This window comes from Sinocyclocheilus grahami, unplaced genomic scaffold, assembly GCF_001515645.1.
Source record: "Sinocyclocheilus grahami isolate Dianchi unplaced genomic scaffold, SAMN03320097.WGS_v1.1 scaffold219.1, whole genome shotgun sequence".
Classification (NCBI taxonomy): Eukaryota; Metazoa; Chordata; class Actinopteri; order Cypriniformes; family Cyprinidae; genus Sinocyclocheilus; species Sinocyclocheilus grahami.
Genome location: NW_015505398.1, coordinates 2522953 through 2546361, shown reverse-complemented (window position 1 = coordinate 2546361; position 23409 = coordinate 2522953). Strand labels below are relative to the sequence as shown.

The window sequence follows — 23409 nt, the reverse complement described above, 5'->3', positions numbered from 1 at the left end:
GTTGGGTAAGTTTTGTATCCAACTATAAATAGGCACAAGATTCTCTTGAAAAAAAAAAACACGTGGACCATTAGGATTGTAATGACTAATTCAGCTCACTTCTGAACAGCCACTTTCATTACATGGAGGTTTGATAAGTTCTAAACAGATCAATGCAATTGAGAGCGTCATTGTCTGGTAGTGTCTTCAACCTCCACTGGCACAAAAACAGAGGAATGAGAATGAGGGAAAACAGCAGGGCTATTTTTGTACCCAACTATAAAAAGGCCACACAATTCTCTTGAGTCAAAACATGCTTGGTAGATCTTGAAGCACATCAGTATCAAAATGATCAAAATAGAACCAAAAATAGTTGAACTGAATTAAAAATTACTTCTTGTAAGATTACTTTACAGTAAGGTTCAACTTGTTAACATTAGCTAATGCATTAGGTATCATGAACTAACCTTGATTTACAACTTGTGTTGATTTATAAAAATGCAGTACAACTGTTCATTGCATAGTTATTTCAATAATTAACGTAACGTGAAATGTTAAAAATGTGTTAAATTTGTAGAAATGAACTTTAACCTAGACTAACTAACGCTGTAAAAGTATTGGTAACTGTTTATTACTATTATGCATTATTCAACAACTTTGGAGTGTTTGGAATGTTGGGTAAGTTTTGTATCCAACTATAAATAGGCACAAGATTCTCTTGAAAAAAAAAAACACGTGGACCATTAGGATTGTAATGACTAATTCAGCTCACTTCTGAACAGCCACTTTCATTACATGGAGGTTTGATAAGTTCTAAACAGATCAATGCAATTGAGAGCGTCATTGTCTGGTAGTGTCTTCAACCTCCACTGGCACAAAAACAGAGGAATGAGAATGAGGGAAAACAGCAGGGCTATTTTTGTACCCAACTATAAAAAGGCCACACAATTCTCTTGAGTCAAAAACATGCTTGGTAGATCTTGAAGCACATCAGTATCAAAATGATCAAAATAGAACCAAAAATAGTTGAACTGAATTAAAAATTACTTCTTGTAAGATTACTTTACAGTAAGGTTCAACTTGTTAACATTAGCTAATGCATTAGGTATCATGAACTAACCTTGATTTACAACTTGTGTTGATTTATAAAAATGCAGTACAACTGTTCATTGCATAGTTATTTCAATAATTAACGTAACGTGAAATGTTAAAAATGTGTTAAATTTGTAGAAATGAACTTTAACCTAGACTAACTAACGCTGTAAAAGTATTGGTAACTGTTTATTATACCTAACAGATTAGAGTTGTCTTGTAAGTACATTATGGAAGTGCACTTTTTTTTCTCCTGGAAGCACAAGATCCTTTTTTCGGATTGTGATGCACATCTGACTATGAATGTGTATACAACTGTTGTTTCACTGGAAGATCTATTTATGATTTTTTAATTGAAAATTACGAGGCCAAAAAAAAAAAAGCCTGCATGGACGAATCGTTCACAATATGATTAATATTAAGAATTTAGAAAATAGGGTAAAATTATATTTCATGCCAACTTTAACTAATGCTAATATTACCATTCCACTTATCTCAGAACAACCAGTTTCAAAATATGAAGATTTAAGATGATACTGGAACATTGTTGTCTAGTAGTGTCTTTCAACCTCATTGAGAATAAAAACAGATATGAGAATGAAGAGGGAAATGCATATTATCATGCAAAAGCCTAAAACAATCATTAATGTTCAATAATACTGAATTATATGGTTCTAAATTGAAGGATAAAGGCTCAATGCAACCTATGGCAAACAGCTGTAGTTGTGCGCAAAAAAAGTCTTTACATCCAATGTTTGACCCACCAGTTTACCTCAGTTTAAACATTTACTATACTTACTCTCCATGTCCTGAGTAGTACATCCAACTTCCTTACTGAGAACCAACTGAGCTTTTGTGGGGTGATTTGGTCTTGGTCATGCACAATGGAAGAGCAACAGACAAGTGTCTCGTCTTTCTGTCTCTGTATGTCTCTCTTAATTGTCTTCTTTCGGAAAGCGTCCTGTTTTGTTGAGAACAGTACTTAGTTCATTAATGAGGTTTTTTGGCAACTGCACACCTCTGTTGGGCAACACAGCCTTCTTGTGTGATAGCTGGGTGAGAGCGCTGGGGTCTTGTTGAAGTGATGGTCTACGCAGAGACTGGAGTGTGTCATCAATCACCATTTTAAGCCCGGAGACACTCGGAGTTCCTTCACTGCTTGCCAATTTATGCATCAAGTCCGGTTGGTTGCTCACATCTGTGGTCATTGGGTTTCGTGTATTTGAACCTTCTATACTTGTAGTGAGGACTGACTTCCTTTTAGCCTGCAGAACAGGGGGAAGTACATGGATATACATGGCTATATGAGTCAAAGGCTGTTTCGTATGCAGTGGATAAACTTGATGCCCAATTCCAACAACCATTTTTCTGGACAAGACGACATGGATATGGTTTAACTGACAACAAAGATGGAGATCAGAGCTGATCTACTGCAAACAGTGCTGGCCTTTAGAAGTGTTCATTGAAGCACAAAAGTCATTAAGCAACATTAAATTAAAAGGTTTGTTAAGTATTTATGACATTTATGTGAGTGTAGAGCAGGTTTAGTGCTGACCTCTCTCTGATGTTTGGCTGTGCTGGTCTTTGCAGTGCTGTAAGTGGATGTTCTTCCTCTGCTCAGGTTATAAGGTAACGATGCACTCTGCTTTAGGTCTTTAGGCCATAAGTCACTGGCATGCTGCAAATACATTTACATTTAAGCATTTACAAGTAGCTTTTTTCCTACTTTGTGTTGAAGATTTACATTTGATCAGTCTATGCAGAACACACGATCTTGTTGATGTCAATGCAATGCTCTACTGTTTGAGCTAAAAGAAACAGGGCAATTTCTAGGCAATCAAATATTTTACTGGTGAACGTTACTAGAAAAACCCTATAGGAAATAACAGTGTTCGCTAGACAGCAAAGGTACAGAAACTTGTCATAATGTCTACTCCACCATAAAAAGTTTGGGTTGATTTTTTTAAAAGAAATACTTCAATTCAGATCGGTACATTAATCACTGATGAAAAGTGACAGTAAAGGCATTTAAAATGTTACAAAAAGAATTTTCAAATTTCTATTCTTCAAAGAATCCTTGAAAAAAATGTATAATGATGTCCACAAAAATATTAAGCAGCACAACTGTTTTCAACACAAATAATAAGAAGAAATGTTTCTTGAGCACTAAATAAGAGAATAGAATGATTTCTGAAGGATCATGTGATACTGAAGACTGGAGTTATAGCTGCTGACAATTCACCTTTGAAATCAGGAATAAATTACATTTTAAAATATATCAAATTCAAATTTAAAAACAGTTATATATATTTCACAATGAATGCAGCCTTGATGAGCATACAAGACCTATTTCAAAAACATTCAACAATCTTACTGACAGCTAACGTGTGAACGATAGTGAATGATGTCAGCTGAACTTTAATATTAACACTTGACGTGACTATAAATAGTTAAACATATGCAAGAAAAAAAGACATTCACAATATGCAAGTATGCAAATATATGTAGGAATAAGACTATAACGAATAAGACTAAGGAATAAGAAATTAGTATGCAAATATTACACTGACATCATCACTTCCTTTTGAATGCTAAGCATTCTATATTTTCGAATTCAACAAAGTTTAATAAATAGTAAATTATTAAGTAAAACTCCTTTATAATAATGTTTTAAGGAATATCATTACTGCCTTCCAAGCACTTTATTTATATTAACTAGGATTTGATTAATTCTCATGACATTTCTAGGCCTGAAAGTCAGACTTTTACCTGATATTTGGATATTTTCCATGATAGTGGGAACTTAGGAAGAAATAGTTTCATACAGAAAATGTATACCTTACTTTTTAAGCTTTGAGTCTCAGGCAAGAGAAATGTTTAAAACTTCCATATATTCTTGAGCAGGTCTAACTAACACTAACTTTTTGACCTTAATGATGTAGGAACAAATGTGCTGGAACATTCTGGACCTATTCCTGAGCTGAACACTCACTAAGACAGTTCATACTTTCCACTGTGACTTTATGGCCTTTGAGTTGTTCTTCACGTCTACATCCTCATTTTAGCAGCAGAAGGTCTCATCTGCCTGTTCCTTTACGTACCCAGCATTGCTCGCCAGTTTCTATGGAAACCATGCCAAGCAGAATGCTGGGTGAAATGGAAGCAGCGAGAGGTTAGAAGAGTCTCAGTGCACAGAGTATCAATTAATCTACCTGCATGGACTGCACAACCGCTTTTAGTACATGTACAGTAATAATGAGACACAACAATATGTACACTGAATTATGGTACATGCCCTCCACTCCTCGTTTACTCTACCGCTTGAAGAAAAAAAAACCCTGCAGCACATCTCTGTGCCCCACCTCCCCGGAAGAGGAAAAAAATTAAGAAGCGCTTTATTTTTCTTCCTCGTATCAGTTCAAAGCCACAAAAGCAAGAATAAACCTCGACAATGAAAACAGCGAACCTGTGGGAAGTAGATAAGGGTGAGGCATTAGGACCGAAGACAGGGGCAGGAACATCTGAGAAGGTTAGAGGATTGGAGGAGAGATCTAAACAATGGCTAAATCATCTACTACAGTACTTCTCTGCCATCTCTTGCCTTTGGTTTAAGTTATTAATAGTGAATCAGCTGAGTCAGGCCCTCTGTGTGTAGTAGCGCCAGGCTTGTCTAAAGAAGAGTCTGCTGGAACCAGTGTTATTGTGGCAGTCTGCATGACCTTATTTCAGCTAAAAGACCTTTCCGGATAATGTGATTTATACTCATGGAGGATGACCTTGAAAACATTCCCTCAATTCTTAGGGCTAGTTTTCATCTAACTTTCTCTGGGAAAAGGAAATGCAGTGTTATAAAAAGGACTGTGGGGATATCATGCCCCTTGTGAAAAAGAAGCAGCACACTTCAGCATCCTAAAATTAGTACAAATAATATAATACTGAGAGACTTAAGTGTGAACAGAATGTAATGTTAACAGCATGCTAATTGCAATAAAATGAAAATGTATTATATTCAAAATTTACATAAAACCTTTGAGTGCTTTTAGACCCAATTATGTAGGACATCTTTATATGTAATTTCATAATTCCCTCTATTGTTTTTTTAAATATGGTTAAAGTTTAATGCCAAATGTACTGGCAGTCATTGATGAAAAACTAATATAACACTAAATATACTTTAATGCCATTTTTACGGAAACAGGTACAGTGGGGCAAAAAAGTATTTAGTCAGCCACCAATTGTGCAAGTTCTCCCAAAAAATGTTTGTAGCTTCATAAAAAATACCAAATTTTTCGTTGCTAAATTTGAAATAAACAGCAACTAAGTGCCAGATGTGGAACAGTACCCATCTAAAAATTACATTATAAAAAACTCTTCCCATGCCCATTTGTAACAATGTTAACTGCACATTATGAGCACTTAAAAAATGAAGAAAGCTCACCTTCACTCTGATAATGGAGGTGACCCAGTCCTGCTGAGAATCATTCCCTTTACAGCAGAAATACCTTTTTCAGGGAGGATGCAAAGGCACATATTCAGAACACTGAGGCACTCAAGTGTCCTATTTGAAATTCAGTCATGCAGTTCTGTAGTTCAAGTACTAAGCTGTACAAAACCTTAGTAAGTTTCAGGCAGAAATATTAAAAAAAGAATCTATTATTCAGTTCCAGATAAATGTTTTTCCTAAAAACCATGCTGAAGCGTGTGATTGACTGTGCAATTAGGAACAGAGTTAATTGCACTTACCACTGCTGCTTTTCAGTATAAACAGTAAAACCCCAACTGTTGAAAATTAGTCAGAAAAACAACAACAGAAAGTATTCCATTAGTTTCGCAGCATTACATTCAGGTTCTCCACATCAATGTACAACTATATTAAGCTTTTCCTGATGGAGCCACAGCCTGACCCCTTGAGAACCTCTAAAGTGCTAAGATACCATTAAATTCAGCTTAACTTTCACAGTCAGCTGACAAGCATAATAGAAAAGATGACCTATTTTGCTTGTGTAAGAGAATTATACTTTACACTCTTACAGATGTAACTGTTTTGCTGACCTACTTCTCGTTAATTTATTAAATTCATGGTTCATTGTCTAAATGGTTCAAACTAAATTCTGACCTTACACAGCATTTTAGTCATTGTGGCTGACAAACAGCTGTTATTTCCACACAAATGGTCACGCAATGAGCGTTAAAATGTGTTTCTTCAACCTCTGCCACTTTGTCCCTGGTGTTTTGTTGTTGTTGTTTTTTTAAGAAAAGAACAAAAGCATTTATTGCCTTTTATATATTGATTTTATTGCTTCACTCTGAAAACCCAGTATAAAATATGAATTCAAAACTTGATCTTATAAAATAATGAAATACAACATTTCAATATGTATAATGTGCAAATTATTTATATTAATACAACTGTCTCCTAAAAATACTTTTACTTCAATTACAGTTTCTTCAAAAGTGTCAGTGAAGAGCTTGACTGAGATGAAATATGATCATTCAAGGAAAATATTACATGTAATATAGGCATCACATTTTGTTTGGTTTCCAATTAAGCTGTATAGTCATTTTGTGATGTGTGAAAATATTACCAAATTGTGTGTGCATTAGTTTACAAAAAAACTAAAAACCTATCAATAAAATTAGCCTTAGAAAACAGCCTGTCACAGGACTTATTTAAATTGTGGCCACATTTGATAAATTCATTTTTATGTTTTAGGAAAATCATGGCCACCAGTGGCGCCTGCAGGTGTACGGCTGTATGCACTGTGCGTACCATGAGCGCTCAGACTGACCTGAGATTTGCCCCGCAAACATTTCAGCAGTTATCGTGTGTCCCGATAACTGCATAGATATACTTCGTAGACATCTTTAATCTCTAATAACTCCATTCTGCTGTCTGTTGTCTGTGTTTCTTTGTCTGAATATGGCACTTATCACATGCTGTGTGGTATCGGCTTTTGGTATCGGGGCATTTTAACGAGTACGAGTACAGGAGCTCAGTATCGGGCCAGTATCGTATTGGTGCATCCCTAGTGGCCACACATTTTTTTTGCCGAATGAATTCTTAATTAACGCTCACGTTATTTTGTTTTTTTCCCTGCATGTCATGTGCAGGCTCCAACAATGTGTAAAATGTCATTTCCACCACACGTTATCAAACACCATACACCATTTGAAATGTGGTGAAATTGTTACTGTGGTAGAAATGTTCATGACGGTTCCTGTGATGCACGTATGTCCACTGTTGATCAAAGTAAACATGAGAGTGTGAAAATGAGTTAATATTCTAGTCCAGGAAACAAAAGTGTCTATAGTCGAAGAAACACCCTCAAATGAACAAAAGCTAAATAGTATGCATGTCCTCAATGAAACATTCAAATAAAATTATGTGCAAACTGATTGAAAGTCATTTAAGGGTAAATTCTATTGTAAGAATCATGCCGTGGATACATTCACAAGGAAAATAATGAATAAATGATCATTAGCAAAAAAAGCGCACTCATAAATTACACTACAGCCATAGATTACAAAAACGCAACATTATTGAAATGAAACAAATCCACAGTTAACAATTTTCCCAGCAGGAGAGAGAAAAACATAGTACAGGGTATTTGCTAAATTACATTTAATGAATTTTGTAATTGTGAGATATAAATCTGCTTTCAGATTGACTGTGATAGTCTTGTTTCTGAGGGGGGCATTTGGCACTAAACCAAGCAGCTCTGTGTGTTTGGCACAAGAGATAAAGACTGAACTCTGAGCTCATCTGAGCACAAAACCTAGAGTTAATGTCAGAACATTTATGAATCGATCTTAATTACACATTTAGGATTATTAATACATCTTTCAGTGTGGCCACACTAATTTTGAATAATTTGTTTAATACCACTGTCTGTGGGCTCTACGTGCTCCGGATTAAATCAAGTATCATAATGAGGGTTTGGGCAAATTGTTACAAAAAGCACCAGTTTGTTGATGAACTTGAGAAAGACACGATTAGGCAGCACTTTTTTTAAAATGTGAAAGATAAATAATTGTGTCAAATGGTTTTTAGTGCACTAGTTAAAAGACCATTACCTGCTTGTTGGTTTCAACTTCCTCCGTAGCCCTAAGTAACATTTAACAGACTTTAACGGAGCCTCTCTTTCTGGTTTGGTACTCTGTGGAAACAATAGCACATGTTTCAAAATCAACCCAGGGCTTTTATTAAAAAAATAATGCTGTGTCTACACATATTTTAAAGTACATACAACATAGCTCAAGATTAATGCTGCTTTATTCCAACGCTATATATCTATCAAAATCCTCTCCAAACAATCAGCACCACTAAAACTGGTTCACATACTGTATGCAGAAAAGTAGCTGCTTTATTTCCCCCAGCTCATTCACTTGAATCAAAAGGGGAAAAAACTGCAATTTCCTGTTTACAGCTGTTGGGAGCCCAAGGGCATTGTGTAAACTAGCATGTGTCGACAACACTGTGTTGTTGCCTGGAAGGGATATACTTCGTACGTAATGCACTGCAAAACACGAGCGGCTCAGGCGAACACATCGACGACAGCAAAATGAGATCTAACCGAGAATCCTAACTTACAAAAAAAGAAAGAAACCGAAAACAAAGGCATCCGAATATCAATTAAATTTCTGCTTCACAGCCAATTCCCACCTTCTTCACTTGATAATTAGCTGAATATTCCGCAGCAGCCAGAAATTACACTAATTAAGGAAAGAACAGCCTTCATTCAGAGTGCCTTCGCCTCTCTGCCTTCCCTCCATCTCTCTCTCTCTCACACACACACACACACACACACACATCCACACTTCGCTCAAATATCAGTTATTAACACATCCTGCACTCTTTAGGAGACTGTGTCTTAGCTCACGGAGCGTGTGCCCCTGAGGACGATCAGATCGGCGTGTGCACAGAGTGAATAAAGCAAGTATGAGGAGATATTACAGAGAGAGAACCTAACAGACTGCAGTCGTTTAAATCACTGTACTCATTTCAGAGGGTATGCAAAGTCCCACATTACTTTAAGTCAAAATGAAAATAGCCATTAAGGGTTTATTTGTTTCCTTTTTTTCCCCTCCACGCTTATTACAAGCGGGCCCCTGCGATTGGCCCAAAGCAGGTAATTTCACATCTGCTGTGTTTTTTAATTACTATTTCATCTGTAAAGGCATGCTAAGAAAACAAACAGAGCTAATATGAAATGCCACGGCGAAAAATCTACAGATCGGCGTGTGCACAGAGTGAATAAAGTAAGTATGAGGAGATATTACAGAGAGAGAACCTAACAGACTGCAGTCGTTTAAATCACTGTACTCATTTCAGAGGGTATGCGAAGTCCCACATTACTTTAAGTCAAAATGAAAATAGCCATTAAGGGTTTATTTGTTTCCTTTTTTTTCCCCTCCACGCTTATTACAAGCGGGCCCCTGCGATTGGCCCAAAGCAGGTAATTTCACATCTGCTGTGTTTTTTAATTACTATTTCATCTGTAAAGGCATGCTAAGAAAACAAACAGAGCTAATATGAAATGCCACGGCGAAAAATCTAAATTGGTAAACTGGCGACTGCTGCAGGGCCGCTGGCGAACAGAGATACTGCACAGAGGTTGATCCCGATGAACAACAGGGACGGAGATATTTAAATATTACCAAGGGCAGAGATATTTAAAGACCATTCTAAGGATATTTTGAACCATTCTAAGAGTGAAAATGTAGGAGACTTACTTTTATGTCTTTGTATAACAGCAGTTTTTTGTCTTGTAGTACCAGGTATCGGTCCTGAAACTTATTCCCCAAAAGCAGTTTGGAAGAACCGTCTTTGAATTTGAGTTGCTCTCCTTTAATGAAATCTTTCAGTTTATCTGTCACAAACAAAGAACACCACAAAGCAAGCATATTGAGTCATACCATGAACTATTTATGAGACAGAACATACAAACTATACATATACTGCAGCACTGCACCAGTGTAGCCCCGCTACTTCAAACTCTAGCAAGGTGTTATGCATTTTTAAAATGGCTAAAGTTGTACTGAAAAGCAAGTGAAATCTCATCTGCAACACATTTCCAGCTTAACACATTTGAGAGACTAGCACATACACATCCTGCCACATGAATAAACCTTTGCATCACAGGACTGCTTAATATATATTAATATCTTTAGTGAGGCATGTAGAGAAGCTATTACTCAGCGCAGGTAGAAAATTATGATTTCTGGCTGTCGTTACTGATGGTGTCAATTGGAAACCAAAAAGAGTGTAAATGCACTTTCAAAAAAAAACCCTGCTTTGCTTTTCTGCAACTATGCCATTTATCATCAAGAGTGAAAAATTGATCAGGAAATTGGTAGAGACTCTAAAAAGTTATGAAATTAGGCCAGAATCAGAAAACTTTATGACTGATAGTAACTAGTGCTAGGCGATTTATCAGACGATTTATTATATATTTGCAATGATTTTGTTGGCCACAAAGTTAATTCAGTTAATCGATTTAAAACTCAGATTTATGGATTTATTAGGGTCATCACCTGAAAATATTCACAATCTCCATGTGGGATGTTTCATATGATAAAATAAACATGAGAGAACTGAGACAGATGTCTGCAGTTTTAATAGCATCTCTTATTTAAATCTCAATAGCAAACATTGGTGATATGGTAAAGTCTGATTCATTTAATCAGTTGAAACTGTCTGATTTTTACTTTTTAGTTATTTATATATTTTAGTCCTCAGCTGAAATTGTTGGCATTGGCATTTTAATGTTTTAGTACAAATATGTTAAAATGTAAAAAAAAAATTGTTTTATTAAATAAACAGTATCATTCTTCCTTGTGTTCATTTAGTATACTATATACTAACAAGGCTAAAAAAATATGAGATCTATATTAAAAAAATAAGCACCGCTCTAAGAATAACCACAAGATAATCTTTGAATGTGGCTCCAATTAAACACTGACTGTAAATGTAATAAAACAATAAGGTTGTTTAATCTGTCGATCATAGTTTAGAGTGATCTGCTGGGGTGCATTAGGACATTCATTGCTGGTACCTGAGTTGGAATCTGTCATTTTAGAACCAGAATATTTCTTAATGAGCAGGAAGGCCGAGCTGGGATCCTCCAGAGAGCTCCACTCCAATACCTGCTCCAGAATCTTCTCGTTGTAGTGTAAGGGCCGCTCTGAGCACAGAGAGAAATGATGAACGCAAAGCTCCATCTGTTTGTTTTATTAAATAAACAGTATCATTCTTCCTTGTGTTCATTTAGTATACTATATACTAACAAGGCTAAAAAAATATGAGATCTATATTTAAAAAATAAGCACCGCTCTAAGAATAACCACAAGATAATCTTTGAATGTGGCTCCAATTAAACACTGACTGTAAATGTAATAAAACAATAAGGTTGTTTAATCTGTCGATCATAGTTTAGAGTGATCTGCTGGGGTGCATTAGGACATTCATTGCTGGTACCTGAGTTGGAATCTGTCATTTTAGAACCAGAATATTTCTTAATGAGCAGGAAGGCCGAGCTGGGATCCTCCAGAGAGCTCCACTCCAATACCTGCTCCAGAATCTTCTCGTTGTAGTGTAAGGGCCGCTCTGAGCACAGAGAGAAATGATGAACGCAAAGCTCCATCTGACTTCTTTCACAATTGATTGCGACTCCACAGAACAGAAAGGCCAGAAACATATGCTATGCAAATATGTTAACACTTCTAGCTTCTAGCTACGCAACCTCGACTTCACACATCATTGTGCTTCAAAACATGTCAGAACGCAATTCATAGTATGTTTGATGGACTGCTGGTTACAATATGGAGAGCGGACATTTGTGTAAATGTTGTGTAAATTTATACAATATGTTCCTGGACAAACATACAAAAGAGTCTCTAGAATCTAAAAAAATGAATCAGTAGGACTGTATATTCTTACATACAGATTACATAAAAAAAAAAAAAAAACAATCCTCCTCATCATCACCACTCCCCAAAAAACTGTTTTTGCTTTGGGTTTGTCCTCCACACAAGCATAATTATGTGGTGCAAATTTGTAATTATCGTCAGCCAATCTGACTATGATTAGAAAACACACTCAAGTGCAAAATAGATCCATTATCAAGTTGTAATTTGTAAAAAGGAAAACACAATGCTCGCTATTGGCAAAAATCACTCTTACACCACCTGTCTCTCCCTCCCACCAATGCATCACAATCTGTTAATAGTTTCGCATAACCCTCATGAAATAATAATAGTATTAATCATGTGCATTCACTTAGCTATTGAAGCATTTTAATGTGTGAGCCTTAGAGGAGCAACATTAAATGCTCTAATAATTTGCTATACACTTGCTAAAAAGATGCTTTATGTAGAATTCACTCCCAAGTTAAATTTACTGATACTGATTTCAACAGTTTTTTATCGTTTAATTGTAAGATTTAACAGCAGCAGGACCCTTACCCATCTCTCCATTCTCAATGACCTCAAAAGTGGTCCAGAGATCTTGAGCTTTGACCTCCATCCCCTTCATCTCCAGAGTGCTGATGGCAAGCTCGTCTGACCTCATGCTAGGAGACACCTTATAGACACAGACATCAGTATTATTCTGTTTTCTGTGTTTGAAATGTTCAAGACTTCATTGTCTTGTGCGAAAGGATTTATCTACTTTTGCTGGAGGAGAAATGAGAGGAAAATAGGAAAAAATATGTCAAAGAAGTGTCAAGGGAAAAAAACACTCTGAAGCAACCTCTATTAACTTAGGTTTACCTTGACTACTGATAAAACACAATTACTCTCACAATTAAATCAGACATGCCTTTGATTAACTGCGGTTTGATTTAGTCTGTGGCAGAATACCCTCTAGGTTCAGCCAAACAGTCACACACACACCACAGAGAGCGAGGGAAACAAACCTTGATTAAACAGCACTTCTCTGGCTGCTTTTTTTCTAAGTAGACTTCAAATATCAGGTCACCAGCAGGAGAGAACTGCAAACACAGGTAACACAGAGAGACAAACACACACACACACACAACTTTAAATACATACGTAATTCATATAAATATATAGAAAGAAAGAAAGAAAGAAAGAAAGAAAGAAAGAAAGAAAGAAAGAAAGAAAGAACACAGCTTATCTAACTAAGCACCCAACTGTACAGCAGTCTTTGTGGATATAATACAAAAGCAATCAGCAAATCAGCAAGTTCATTTTTTTCTAAGTAGACTTCAAATATCAGGTCACCAGCAGGAGAGAACTGCAAACACAGGTAACACAGAGAGACAAACACACACACAACTTTAAATACATACGTAATTCATATAAATATATAGAAAGAAAGAAAGAAAGAAAGAAAGAAAGAACACAGCTTATCTAACTAAGCACCCAACTGTACAGCAGTCTTTGTGGATATAATACAAAAGCAATCAGCAGCCCATTCAGTTCAGACCAGCGTCTGTGTGTGTCTGACTAAATGACACACAGCTGGAGTCCCACACATCATTTAGCAGCATTACACAACAAAAGCTGGCAAACATCTTAGCTCATGTAAACCACAGATTAAAGCTCCTCTTCTAAACGAATGAAACTGTGTTGGCAAAATGTATTTAAATGTAGCGTAAATGACACATATGCTTCTGTAACTTTCTATAAGAACAGTGTATAAACACTCTTATTCAGATGTTCTGTGTCTTATACAACGAAACGTGTTTTTTTTTTTGCAGCCAGGGAATTGTACTAGTCAAAAGTTTGAACACAATTAGCCGAATACATGTTTCTACTATCTGATTTAGAGCGTTGGGTCTCAACCAAGGGGGCTGAGACACACTGCGGGGGCCTCAACAAACAGGGTGACTTAAAATGTTTTCATTACATTAAAAATAATTAAGTTAAATGCTATGTTAGTTGGCTAATATGTGAGCACATCTGGATACTGTGCAGATGTAATATATGTGTTTAAATATATAAACCAGTATGAAGGGCCAAATAATGTGTAGGAGAATAGGTGGACACTGAGTCAAAAAGGTTGAGAAACACTAATCTAAAGGCTTATGCTTAAAATGAGTTTTTCCTATACATAAATGTGACCCGGGACCACAAAACCAATCATAAGGGTCCATTTTTTTTAAATTGAGATTTATACATTATCTGAAAGCTGAATAAATGAGCTTTTCATTGATGTATGAAATGGATGAGAAATGTTGATGTTTGTTAGGATAGGAAAATATTTGGCTGAGATACAACTATTTGAAAATATGGAATCATTTTTTAGAAAAAAATCTAAATATTATAAGGAAAATAGCCTTTAAAGCTGTCCAAAGGAAGTTCTTAGCAATGCATATTACTAATCAAAAATGAAGTTTTGATATATTTACAGTAGGAAATTTACAAAATATCTTCATGGAACATGATCTTTAATTAATATCCTAATGATTTTTTAAATAAATTTTTTTTTTGATAATTTTTACCCATGCAATGTATTATTGGCTATTGCTACAAAAATACCCATGTGACTTATGACCGGTTTTGTGGTCCAGGGTCACAAATGGGCCAGTGACATAACAGTCATGTTCGGTCCAGATCTATGATGTTTGTGAAAAATACATTAAAAATGCATTTCAAATAAAAATGACCTAAATTCATCTCTTCTGTGGTGATCATGCTTGTAATTCATGAATTTTGACTGGTATTGTATTGTGTTTCAGTGTGTGAATGTGAATGTGTTTAAGCGTTCAAAAGCTTCAAGTATTTTTCATGGGTCAGTTCCAGCATTGTCCTTGCCCAAACTTGAACACATTCACTGAAACTTTTTAAACTTGGACAGTAGCAAACAAAGGAAGATTAATTTGTTTTTCAGCTTATCTGAACAAATTGTTCCTTATGATGCCAGCGAGGTATAAAGCAGGAGACAGAAAGGTTAGGTAGCACAAAGAGCTTGATGTTTGCTCTAATTTGCTCAAAACAATACCAATACAGGTCAAAGTGATTCTGTGACCTGTAAAAACGTACACTCATATATGCCAACACAAGGAGGTTAAAAGCTAAATGCACACATTTATGGCCTGTAACATCATGCTTTATAAAAACCCGCAAACACACACATACACACCTATTTAACAAAAAGGTTAAAAGGGGTGACTTACTGTGGTGTCCTTCCACCTGGTGATAAAGCTGTTTTCTTTCTCCATTTGCCTAACCTGCTCTTCACTGACCTGTTTTAATGGACCCACACAGATAAACACAGATTAAAGCCCCTGTGCACAGTAAACAGACCTGCTCACATCCCCAACAGCAAAGTCAGGGCATTTCAACTCTTAAAAAAGCATCCCATAAGTGGACAAGTTTGCAATGGCATGTCAGAAAACTTAATTGAATGGTGACTAACATACATAAGTGGAATATAAGTTGTCAGATGATTTTAATATAAAATGGCCAATAACTGATATCTAATGATGCAAGCTCATTATCCTATTTTTGCATTAAGATTCTAAATGTAAATACACTGGAAAAGAAATAATGCTCATTTAAAGCTAATCTTTAACACTGTTAAATGTAAGCTTAAAAATATTCATACTGCACATTACGTTGTGATGCTTAAATGTATTTATAAGATATAGAATGAATGATTTTTAAATCTTTATTTTTATAACAATACCTTGAATTTATTTGAGATATTTACTTAGTTACTTACTCCGTTTTACCACATTGTCAGATTTGTAAAAAAAAAAAAAAAAAAATGTTAACATATATAGTAAACTTTTAATTTACACCTGCATGCCTTGGTGTTATGCTGCATATTACTTTAGTGACATTTCCCATATTTTTCTCTAGATCATGGCTGTTAGCAACACTAAACTTCACGTTTCACACGTTCTCCCTCTCTCCAAAAGTACAAGCGTGTGTATGTGCGAAGCCAGGGGCCTATGAATGTACGAGCGGGCCGAGGGGGAATTAGCACAGCGCAGCACTGTAAATCCCATTACAGAGACACGCGTCCAAGTGCAACACGAACACCGTCCCCTTCTTCACACACTTACACTAAAGCTGCGCATTTCGCTGTGTTGAATGGAAATACTTTTCACTGTTCATAGCACCATGGAGTTTGTCATATATACAGCTTGCCAGTTTGTTATAGCCCTCTTCAAATGAGGGGTTCAACACAGACAGGAGTCTATTTTCATGAGTAATAATTCGAATGGACAAGAAGATCAATGTCTCATGTCCATTTCTTCAGTAATAAAGAGACCACAATTGACTACTAAATCAAGTTCTTGTGTATTAATAAAAAGGGTATAACAGTATAAATTATTAATTAACCCAACACACCTGTGAAAACAACACTGTGAAATGTCTCCGTGAATATGAGGGGAATGAATATTGGAGCAGTCTCATGTTTAGCAGGTCATTGGGACTCAAGCGACAGAGATCAACTAGGTCTGGATCCTGAGAGAGGACACACGTTTAACTCACAGAGAAGAGCTGGATGTAATTGTTGATGAGGTCTTCCACCACACGGGTCTCCTGAGCTGTGTGTCCTTCCGTTTGAAACAGGCATGAGGAGAAAATACACGCCAGATTCTGCATGTTCATCTGGTTGATATGCGAGCACCTCTGGATCCTGTGCAGATATAATATATGTGCATAAATATGGGAATATTTCTGGAAAAAGACCTACATAAATCATAGATGAGTAAACACACCATCCATACAAATATATTCTTCTGAATTCAATGAATTCTGTGTGTAATTTGTAATAACTGTTGCAGCTCTTGCATGCAAGCTCAAGCTTAAGTGAAGTAGTATAGCAGTATAACTATTTTATGATGCCTAAATTAAATTGTAATATTTACATAGATTGACTTATGTATTTTTTAATCATTTAATTTATTTAATTACACTACTGTTGAAAATGTTGCTGTCTGTAGGATTTTTTTTTAATGTCAAGTCAGTGAAACCGTTATATTGTGAAATATTATTGAAATTGAACATAACCATTTTCTATTTTTATGTTTAAAAATGTATTTTATTCCTGAGATGCAAATCAGAATTTATATAAGCCATTCCTCCATTCTTCAGAACCACGGGATCCTTCAGAAATCAACGTAATACTTTGATTTGCTGTTTAAGAAATTGTGCTATAATTATCAATGCTGAAAACAGTTGTTCAGCTTAATATTTTTGTGGAAACCACGAGGAATAGAACATTTTCAAAACAACAGTATTTATTTGAAATAGATTTTTTTAACGCAAAAGTCTTTACTGCCTTTAAACTCAAAGTATTTATGTAGTATGTCCAAGTTAAAAAAAAAATAATTCTTACTGATGCCAATTTTTTACGGTATTGTAAATACAGCACTTATCATATTGGAAAAACATATTTGATCAGAAAAGTTTTTGTTGGCACTGTGTTATTGCTAGCAGAACTTTAAGGCAGTTTTATGAAGAAAGCTATGGCAGGAAGTGAGTAGACTTAAATAAAAGCACATATAAGCAACAAAAGAATGCAGGCAGGTGTAAATGCTGTGTAGACCTGAACACAGCAAAACGATTATTGTACATCATGGGGGAAATGTTAGGCTACACTCCAAATATGCCAAAAGGGCCAATTAAGTTTTCTTCAAACACTTACAGTCATTACAAGAATATTTCGAGCAATCTGACATACCCAGTGAGGGTTTGGAGTGCCCATGTTTACTGTGAGCTATTTAACCAGACTTCAAACATTAACACAATACCAACTGGAAATGTTACTGGCTTCAGAGGATGTAAGTGCAGAATGTTGTTGTTGTAAAAAGGGGGAATTACCTGTACAAATGCTGCAGCAGAGCACCAAGTGTTGACCTGTTGACTTTGGGTAAACTCTGAATGTAGGATGAATATTTTTGCACTCTGACCTTCTCATCCTGTTCATCTGCATTTATGGACAATAAACACTATTTAAGGTAGAAATGTAATGTGCACCCACATAAAGTTCTGTTTGCATTTTACACCAAAAAAAAATATCCTTGACCAAGCCCTTTAAAGGTGCATTCAGTAGTTTGGTGCTGGTTTATACTAACGCCATATGAAGACTGCACTCATACTAATTTTCTATAAAAAGTGTTTTAATTATACATGATGCCAGTCAACCAACTTAATGTATTTTTTCATCATAAAATGACGAAGATAATCCACATGCTCATTAGCTGATGCCTCTGTAGATACGCTAGTAGCGTTTCATGATGTAAAGAGTGAAAATCAGTCAAAAGAACGTCTCTAGATTACGTATGTAACCATGGTTCCCCGAGGGAACGAGACGCCAGGCCGCCATACTCCTGGTCGAATGCGCTCTGACCCTCATAGACGACGGGAGGCCAGAGGACTCATAAGCTAGTGAGATGGCCTCTACCACCCACCTACTCATAGTCTGCTTGGTCGCCGGAGATCCTTTCTTTGGTGGACCAAAACAAACAAAAAGCTGATCTGCCTTACGCCACGGGGCAGCTCTGTGTGCGTAAATGTCTAGTGCTCGAACTGGACAGAGCAGATTAAGCCTTTCTTGGCCTACTTCCTGGAATGGAGGAGGACAGAATGCCTGAAGTACTATGGACCCTGGTGAAGAAGTGGGCACCTTAGGGACATACCCGGCCCTCGGGTAAAGGAATGCCCTAACCATGCCTGGAGCAAACTCCAGGCACGAAACAGAGAGTGCCTGAAGACACCAACCTCAGTTGAGAGACCAGATGCTAGGAGCTGTGCCCCCTCAGGGGCCATGCCCACAGCTTCCATAACTCCGGGCGGGAGTGAAGAATGGTGCCCCCCGCCTGAGAGAGGAGGTCCCTTCTGATCGGAATCTCCAGCGGAGAGCCATCGAGGAGGGACACTAGGTCCGAGAACCATCCTCGGGCCGGCCAGAACGGGGCTACTAGCAACAGACGGACCCCATCCCGGCGTACTCTCTCCAGAACTCCCGGGAGCAGAGCGATCGGGGGACAAGTGTACAGACGAAGCCTCGGCCACATCTGCACCATGGCATCCAGCCCCAGTGGAGCTGGATGCATGAGGGAGGACCAAGGGATCAAGGTCATGCATCGCCGCGTGACCTTGATCATGCGAATCGGATTCCCCCTCGGGGAAAATCCCTTGGTTCTGATCCACCACTGCAAGGGTCTCATGTACAGCAGGTCAAAATGTATCACGTTGGACGCTGCTGCCATCAGGCCCAAGCGGACAGTTTGTTGTTTCCTGCAACGCAAATAGATCCACTTCCACCTGGCCAAATTCCCTCCAAATGACCTCCACCACCTCGGGGTGGAGCCTCCATCCCCCGGGCCTCAGCCCCTGTCTCGACAGGATATCTGCCCCCTGATTTAGATACCCAGGGATGTAAACTGCTCTTAGAGAGAGGAGCTTTCACTGAGCCCACAGAAGGCTCTGGCGCGCCAGCTTGTACAAGGGGCGCAAACGCAGACCCCTCTGCCGATTGATGTAGGAGACAACCGATGTGTTGTCTGTGCGGACAAGCACATGATGCCCCCTTAGGTCTGGAAGAAAGTGTGTCAGAGCTCGTAACACGGCCAGCATAGACCTTCCCACAGACCCTGGGCAGAGCGGCCACTCATGACTGCTCCCCAGTCCGTGAGAGAGGCATCCGTCGTTAGCGTTACGCGACGACAAGGAGCCCCTAACATCGGGCCTTGTCTAAGGCACGTAAGCATCGCCGCGTGACCTTGATCATGCGAAGCGGATTCCCCCTCGGGGAAAATCTCTTGGTTCTGATCCACCACTGCAAGGGTCTCATGTACAGCAGGCCAAAATGTATCACGTTGGACGCTGCTGCCATCAGGCCCAAGCGGACAGTTTGTTGTTTCCTGCAACGCAAATAGATCCACTTCCACCACGCTACCAGAAAATATACTAAGGGAACCAGCCTCTCGAGGCTGGCCTCTGGTGTTATGCGAGGAGCCAGTTCGGTGCCCTGAAGCGGATGACCGGCAGGGAACGACCGACCTGACTGCTGTAGAACCCTCACTTGAGGGGGCGAGCTCCCCCGTGCCGTACCGTTGCAGGGCGGCAGCTGGGAATTTTGCTCGTTGGAGCTCACTGAGCCCTGAAGCACCGAGGGTTGCAGGCTTATCAGTGACTCTCCGTGAGGGCACTGAGGAGGATCGGGCACCGTATACTGAGGTGTTATCCTTTCCTCCCCAGGTGGGGCTGCCCTCAGGGGCCTGACGATGTTGGCGTCAGGACCGCTTAGTCGAGGTCCTCTTCGACAAAATAACGGTCCGCAGACCCGTCTTTGGTCTAGAGGACCCTGACTGAGAGCGTCGCCCCGACCCCTGTTCTTTTTGTGGAGGGGTGCGGGTTGCAACGCTCTGTTTTTGTGACTGGCGATATGAGGAGCCTGACGGCTGGGGCTGCTCCCACTCAGCAGGTCCTTGAGCAGGTCAGCCTGGTACGCTTGTAACACCGCCATGGAGAGCAAGCATGCACCAGCCTGACCTGCTGCCGTATAAGCTTTCCCAACCAGACTAGATGTAAGCTTAACAGGCCTGGTGGGAAGCTTCGGGGCCTTCAGGGACGATGCTGAGGATGGGGAGAGATAGCTCGCGAGCGTCTGCTCCACCATTGGCATCGCCCCATATCCCTTCTCATTCAGCCTCACGATATTAGAATAATTAGAGACTGTGGGGCTATATATATGGGAAGAATACGTTTTTTCCCACGATCTTGACACCTCGGCATGGAGATCAGGGAAAAATGGAAGGCCCCGTCGTGAAGGCTGTGGCCTCGCTTTCAGGAAATGCTCGTCTAATTTGCTCTTAGGACGAGCGTCCTGTTTCTCGGCTGGCCAATGGATATTTAATTTGGCTACAGCACGAGTTACAACTTCCACAAGCTCCTCATACGTGAGGGACTGCGGTGGCGAGTCCACAGTCTCCTCTGTCTCGACACTCATCACTTCTACCTCCTCGGAGGAAGATAGATGAAGTGCCTGGCTCTCTCTCCGGGGGGAAGAAACCGCAGCGCGGGCTTCCGAACCCTGAGAGAGAGCCGCGGATCTAGCGGGTGAGGACCGAGAAAAGGACGAGCCCATCTCGGATCCCTCCGCTAAATCTACTTGCGATCCCCATAACAACAGTCTGCGCTGTGCCTCGGCAACAGCGGGACTGCGAGCCTGGCCGCTCTCATCAAACACGGCCAGGCGAGAGCGGAGCGTGCGCAGCGAGAGCAGCTCGCAGTCATGACAATCAGCCCCCTCGAGAGCTGACCGTGCATGCTCCGCTCCCAAACAAACGACACACAAATCGTGTGTATCCCCTCGCATCAGATATCGTGGGCAGGGAGGAACACAGCGTTTGTACTGCCGTTCGCTCGCCATAGACTTTCTCATTGTTTTATATATATGAGTGCTTGTGCAGACAGACAACAGTAAATAGACAGACACATACACAGAGTGCTACTGAAGAGCAGAAGCTGGTTTGCGCCCGGCCGGAATGCGCTTTTATGCTTTCTGGCGCTTACGTCACCCTGCTCGTGACGTCTCGCTGCTCCATTGGACGGATTTGACACGTGCTTCAGAACGCGGTCACGCAAGGGCATTCCCAAAGTGATCTCGACACAGCTCGAGTTCCTGAAGGGGAACACACTTTTGCTTTTATCGTGCTTTACCAATGGAAACAATGTGAGAATCAGTACCTCTACAACTGAAAAAGCAAAAAAGATCTGAAGCCAGAAGGCTGACAAAAAATAAAGATCATGCTGATCCACATTGATAGATGGCAGTGTGGCATCTAACACTACTGTGGTAACTGTACTTAAAGTACAAAAAGAATGCTAATGCAAACACTAGCTAAAGAACTATTGAACACACCTTTAATAACAACCAACTGGACTTTAGAGTAGTTTGATCCATAATTTAACACAAATTAATGTTCATTCACAGGAACAGATTAAGTGGTTGGCAGCACTAACCAAGGGCAGAGATCCAAAAAGGGTACAGCTCTTTAGCCAATAGAGCGTCTTCACTGTGAGACAGGAAGCTCTTGAGTGTGTCTGTGACATCCCCTAGCCGATGGTCTTGAGCCCGTAGCTTAACAACCCGAGCGTTCTTGGTAAAGTCCTGCAGGAGCTGGGCCACACGGCCCGGGTCACCGTTCTTCTGGTAGATTCCCTCATAACACAAACCTGGGGGAAAGGTCAACGGTAAGAGCTTTGTGAGATAACATTATAGTGTCCTTTATGATATGAGATCAAAATTTAGATACATTAAATAATTGAAATACAATTGTTTAGATCTCATAGGAATATAAACAACTTACCATATTGGGTGACAAAAGCAATGCAGCTATCCACAATGATAGGAACATCATTTTTATTCATCTGCTGGTTGCCGAGAGCCATACCATCTGTCCCAGCTGCCAACTGGATGGAAGAATGCCACAGTGCAAAGTCCTGTTTGGTTATGCCATGTATGTACACAGTTCTGTATTTAAAAAAAAAGAAAAACACACACATGCACATACACATTTATAAATTAAAATATAATTCACAAAAAGAGTTATGACAGCATGGCGACAACACTGTACACTTCAGTTCAAAAGGCTCTTATGCTCACCTAATTGACCAAAAATACAGTAAAAACAGAAATATTGTGAAATATCATTACAATTTATAATAATGGTTTACTATTTTTATATATATCAAAAAAATATATATTTCTGTGATCGTAAAGCTGATTTTTCAGCAGTCATTACTCCAGTCCAGTGTCAAATGAACCTCCAAAAACCATTTCTAATAAGCTAGGTGCTCAAACAACTTTTCATATATCAATGTTAACAACAGTTGTTATGCTTTTTCAGGATTCCTTGGTGAATAGAAAGTTGAAAGGAACAGCATTTACTTGAAACAGAAATATTTTGTAACATTATAAATGTCTGTTGACATTACTGCCACTTTAGATCATTTTAATGAGTCTGAATACACAAAATAAAGTATTAATTAATTTATTTCTTACTTTCAATGAATAAATAAAATCCCAAACTTTTGAACGATAGTGTATGTTTACTGAAACTTAATATCAGCAGTCTTTTATGTTGCATTATGGTGTTAGGCGTCTAGTGTACTGTACCTCCCACTCTCAACCATGATTAAGACCTGAATCTTCTCATCACCCTCCATATGAGTGGACACAGCTGAGGAAAAAAATATAGGAAAAACTTTGCTGAAGCAGTCCATAACTCTATTACCTTGACAGAATGATAAAAGCACTCTTAGACAAACTAAAATGAAAAGCATTAAGAGTGAAAGAAAACAGAGGAACATGAAGTTAAACAAATGATGAGAGCTTTAGTGTTTTGT

At 38.7% G+C, this 23409-nt stretch overlaps 1 protein-coding gene across 1 annotated transcript in view; it reads right to left on the bottom strand.

Moving 5' to 3' along the window:
• Positions 1 to 1519: 1519 nt before the first annotated feature.
• The window catches only part of LOC107596507 (arf-GAP with Rho-GAP domain, ANK repeat and PH domain-containing protein 2), a 96329-nt gene continuing 74439 nt past the window's right edge, over positions 1520 to 23409 (bottom strand). Inside the window, exons 17-31 of the mRNA XM_016287253.1 lie at positions 23180 to 23243; positions 22371 to 22534; positions 22024 to 22236; positions 17875 to 17980; positions 16540 to 16687; positions 15213 to 15281; positions 12987 to 13061; positions 12535 to 12652; positions 11549 to 11677; positions 9805 to 9941; positions 8146 to 8228; positions 5815 to 5850; positions 5510 to 5573; positions 2627 to 2749; positions 1520 to 2336 (exon numbers count right to left, since the gene is read on the bottom strand). Of these exons, the coding sequence (XP_016142739.1) occupies positions 2007 to 2336; positions 2627 to 2749; positions 5510 to 5573; positions 5815 to 5850; positions 8146 to 8228; positions 9805 to 9941; positions 11549 to 11677; positions 12535 to 12652; positions 12987 to 13061; positions 15213 to 15281; positions 16540 to 16687; positions 17875 to 17980; positions 22024 to 22236; positions 22371 to 22534; positions 23180 to 23243 (1859 nt within the window). The 3' untranslated portion in view covers positions 1520 to 2006. The remainder of the gene's footprint in view (positions 2337 to 2626; positions 2750 to 5509; positions 5574 to 5814; positions 5851 to 8145; positions 8229 to 9804; positions 9942 to 11548; positions 11678 to 12534; positions 12653 to 12986; positions 13062 to 15212; positions 15282 to 16539; positions 16688 to 17874; positions 17981 to 22023; positions 22237 to 22370; positions 22535 to 23179; positions 23244 to 23409) is intronic.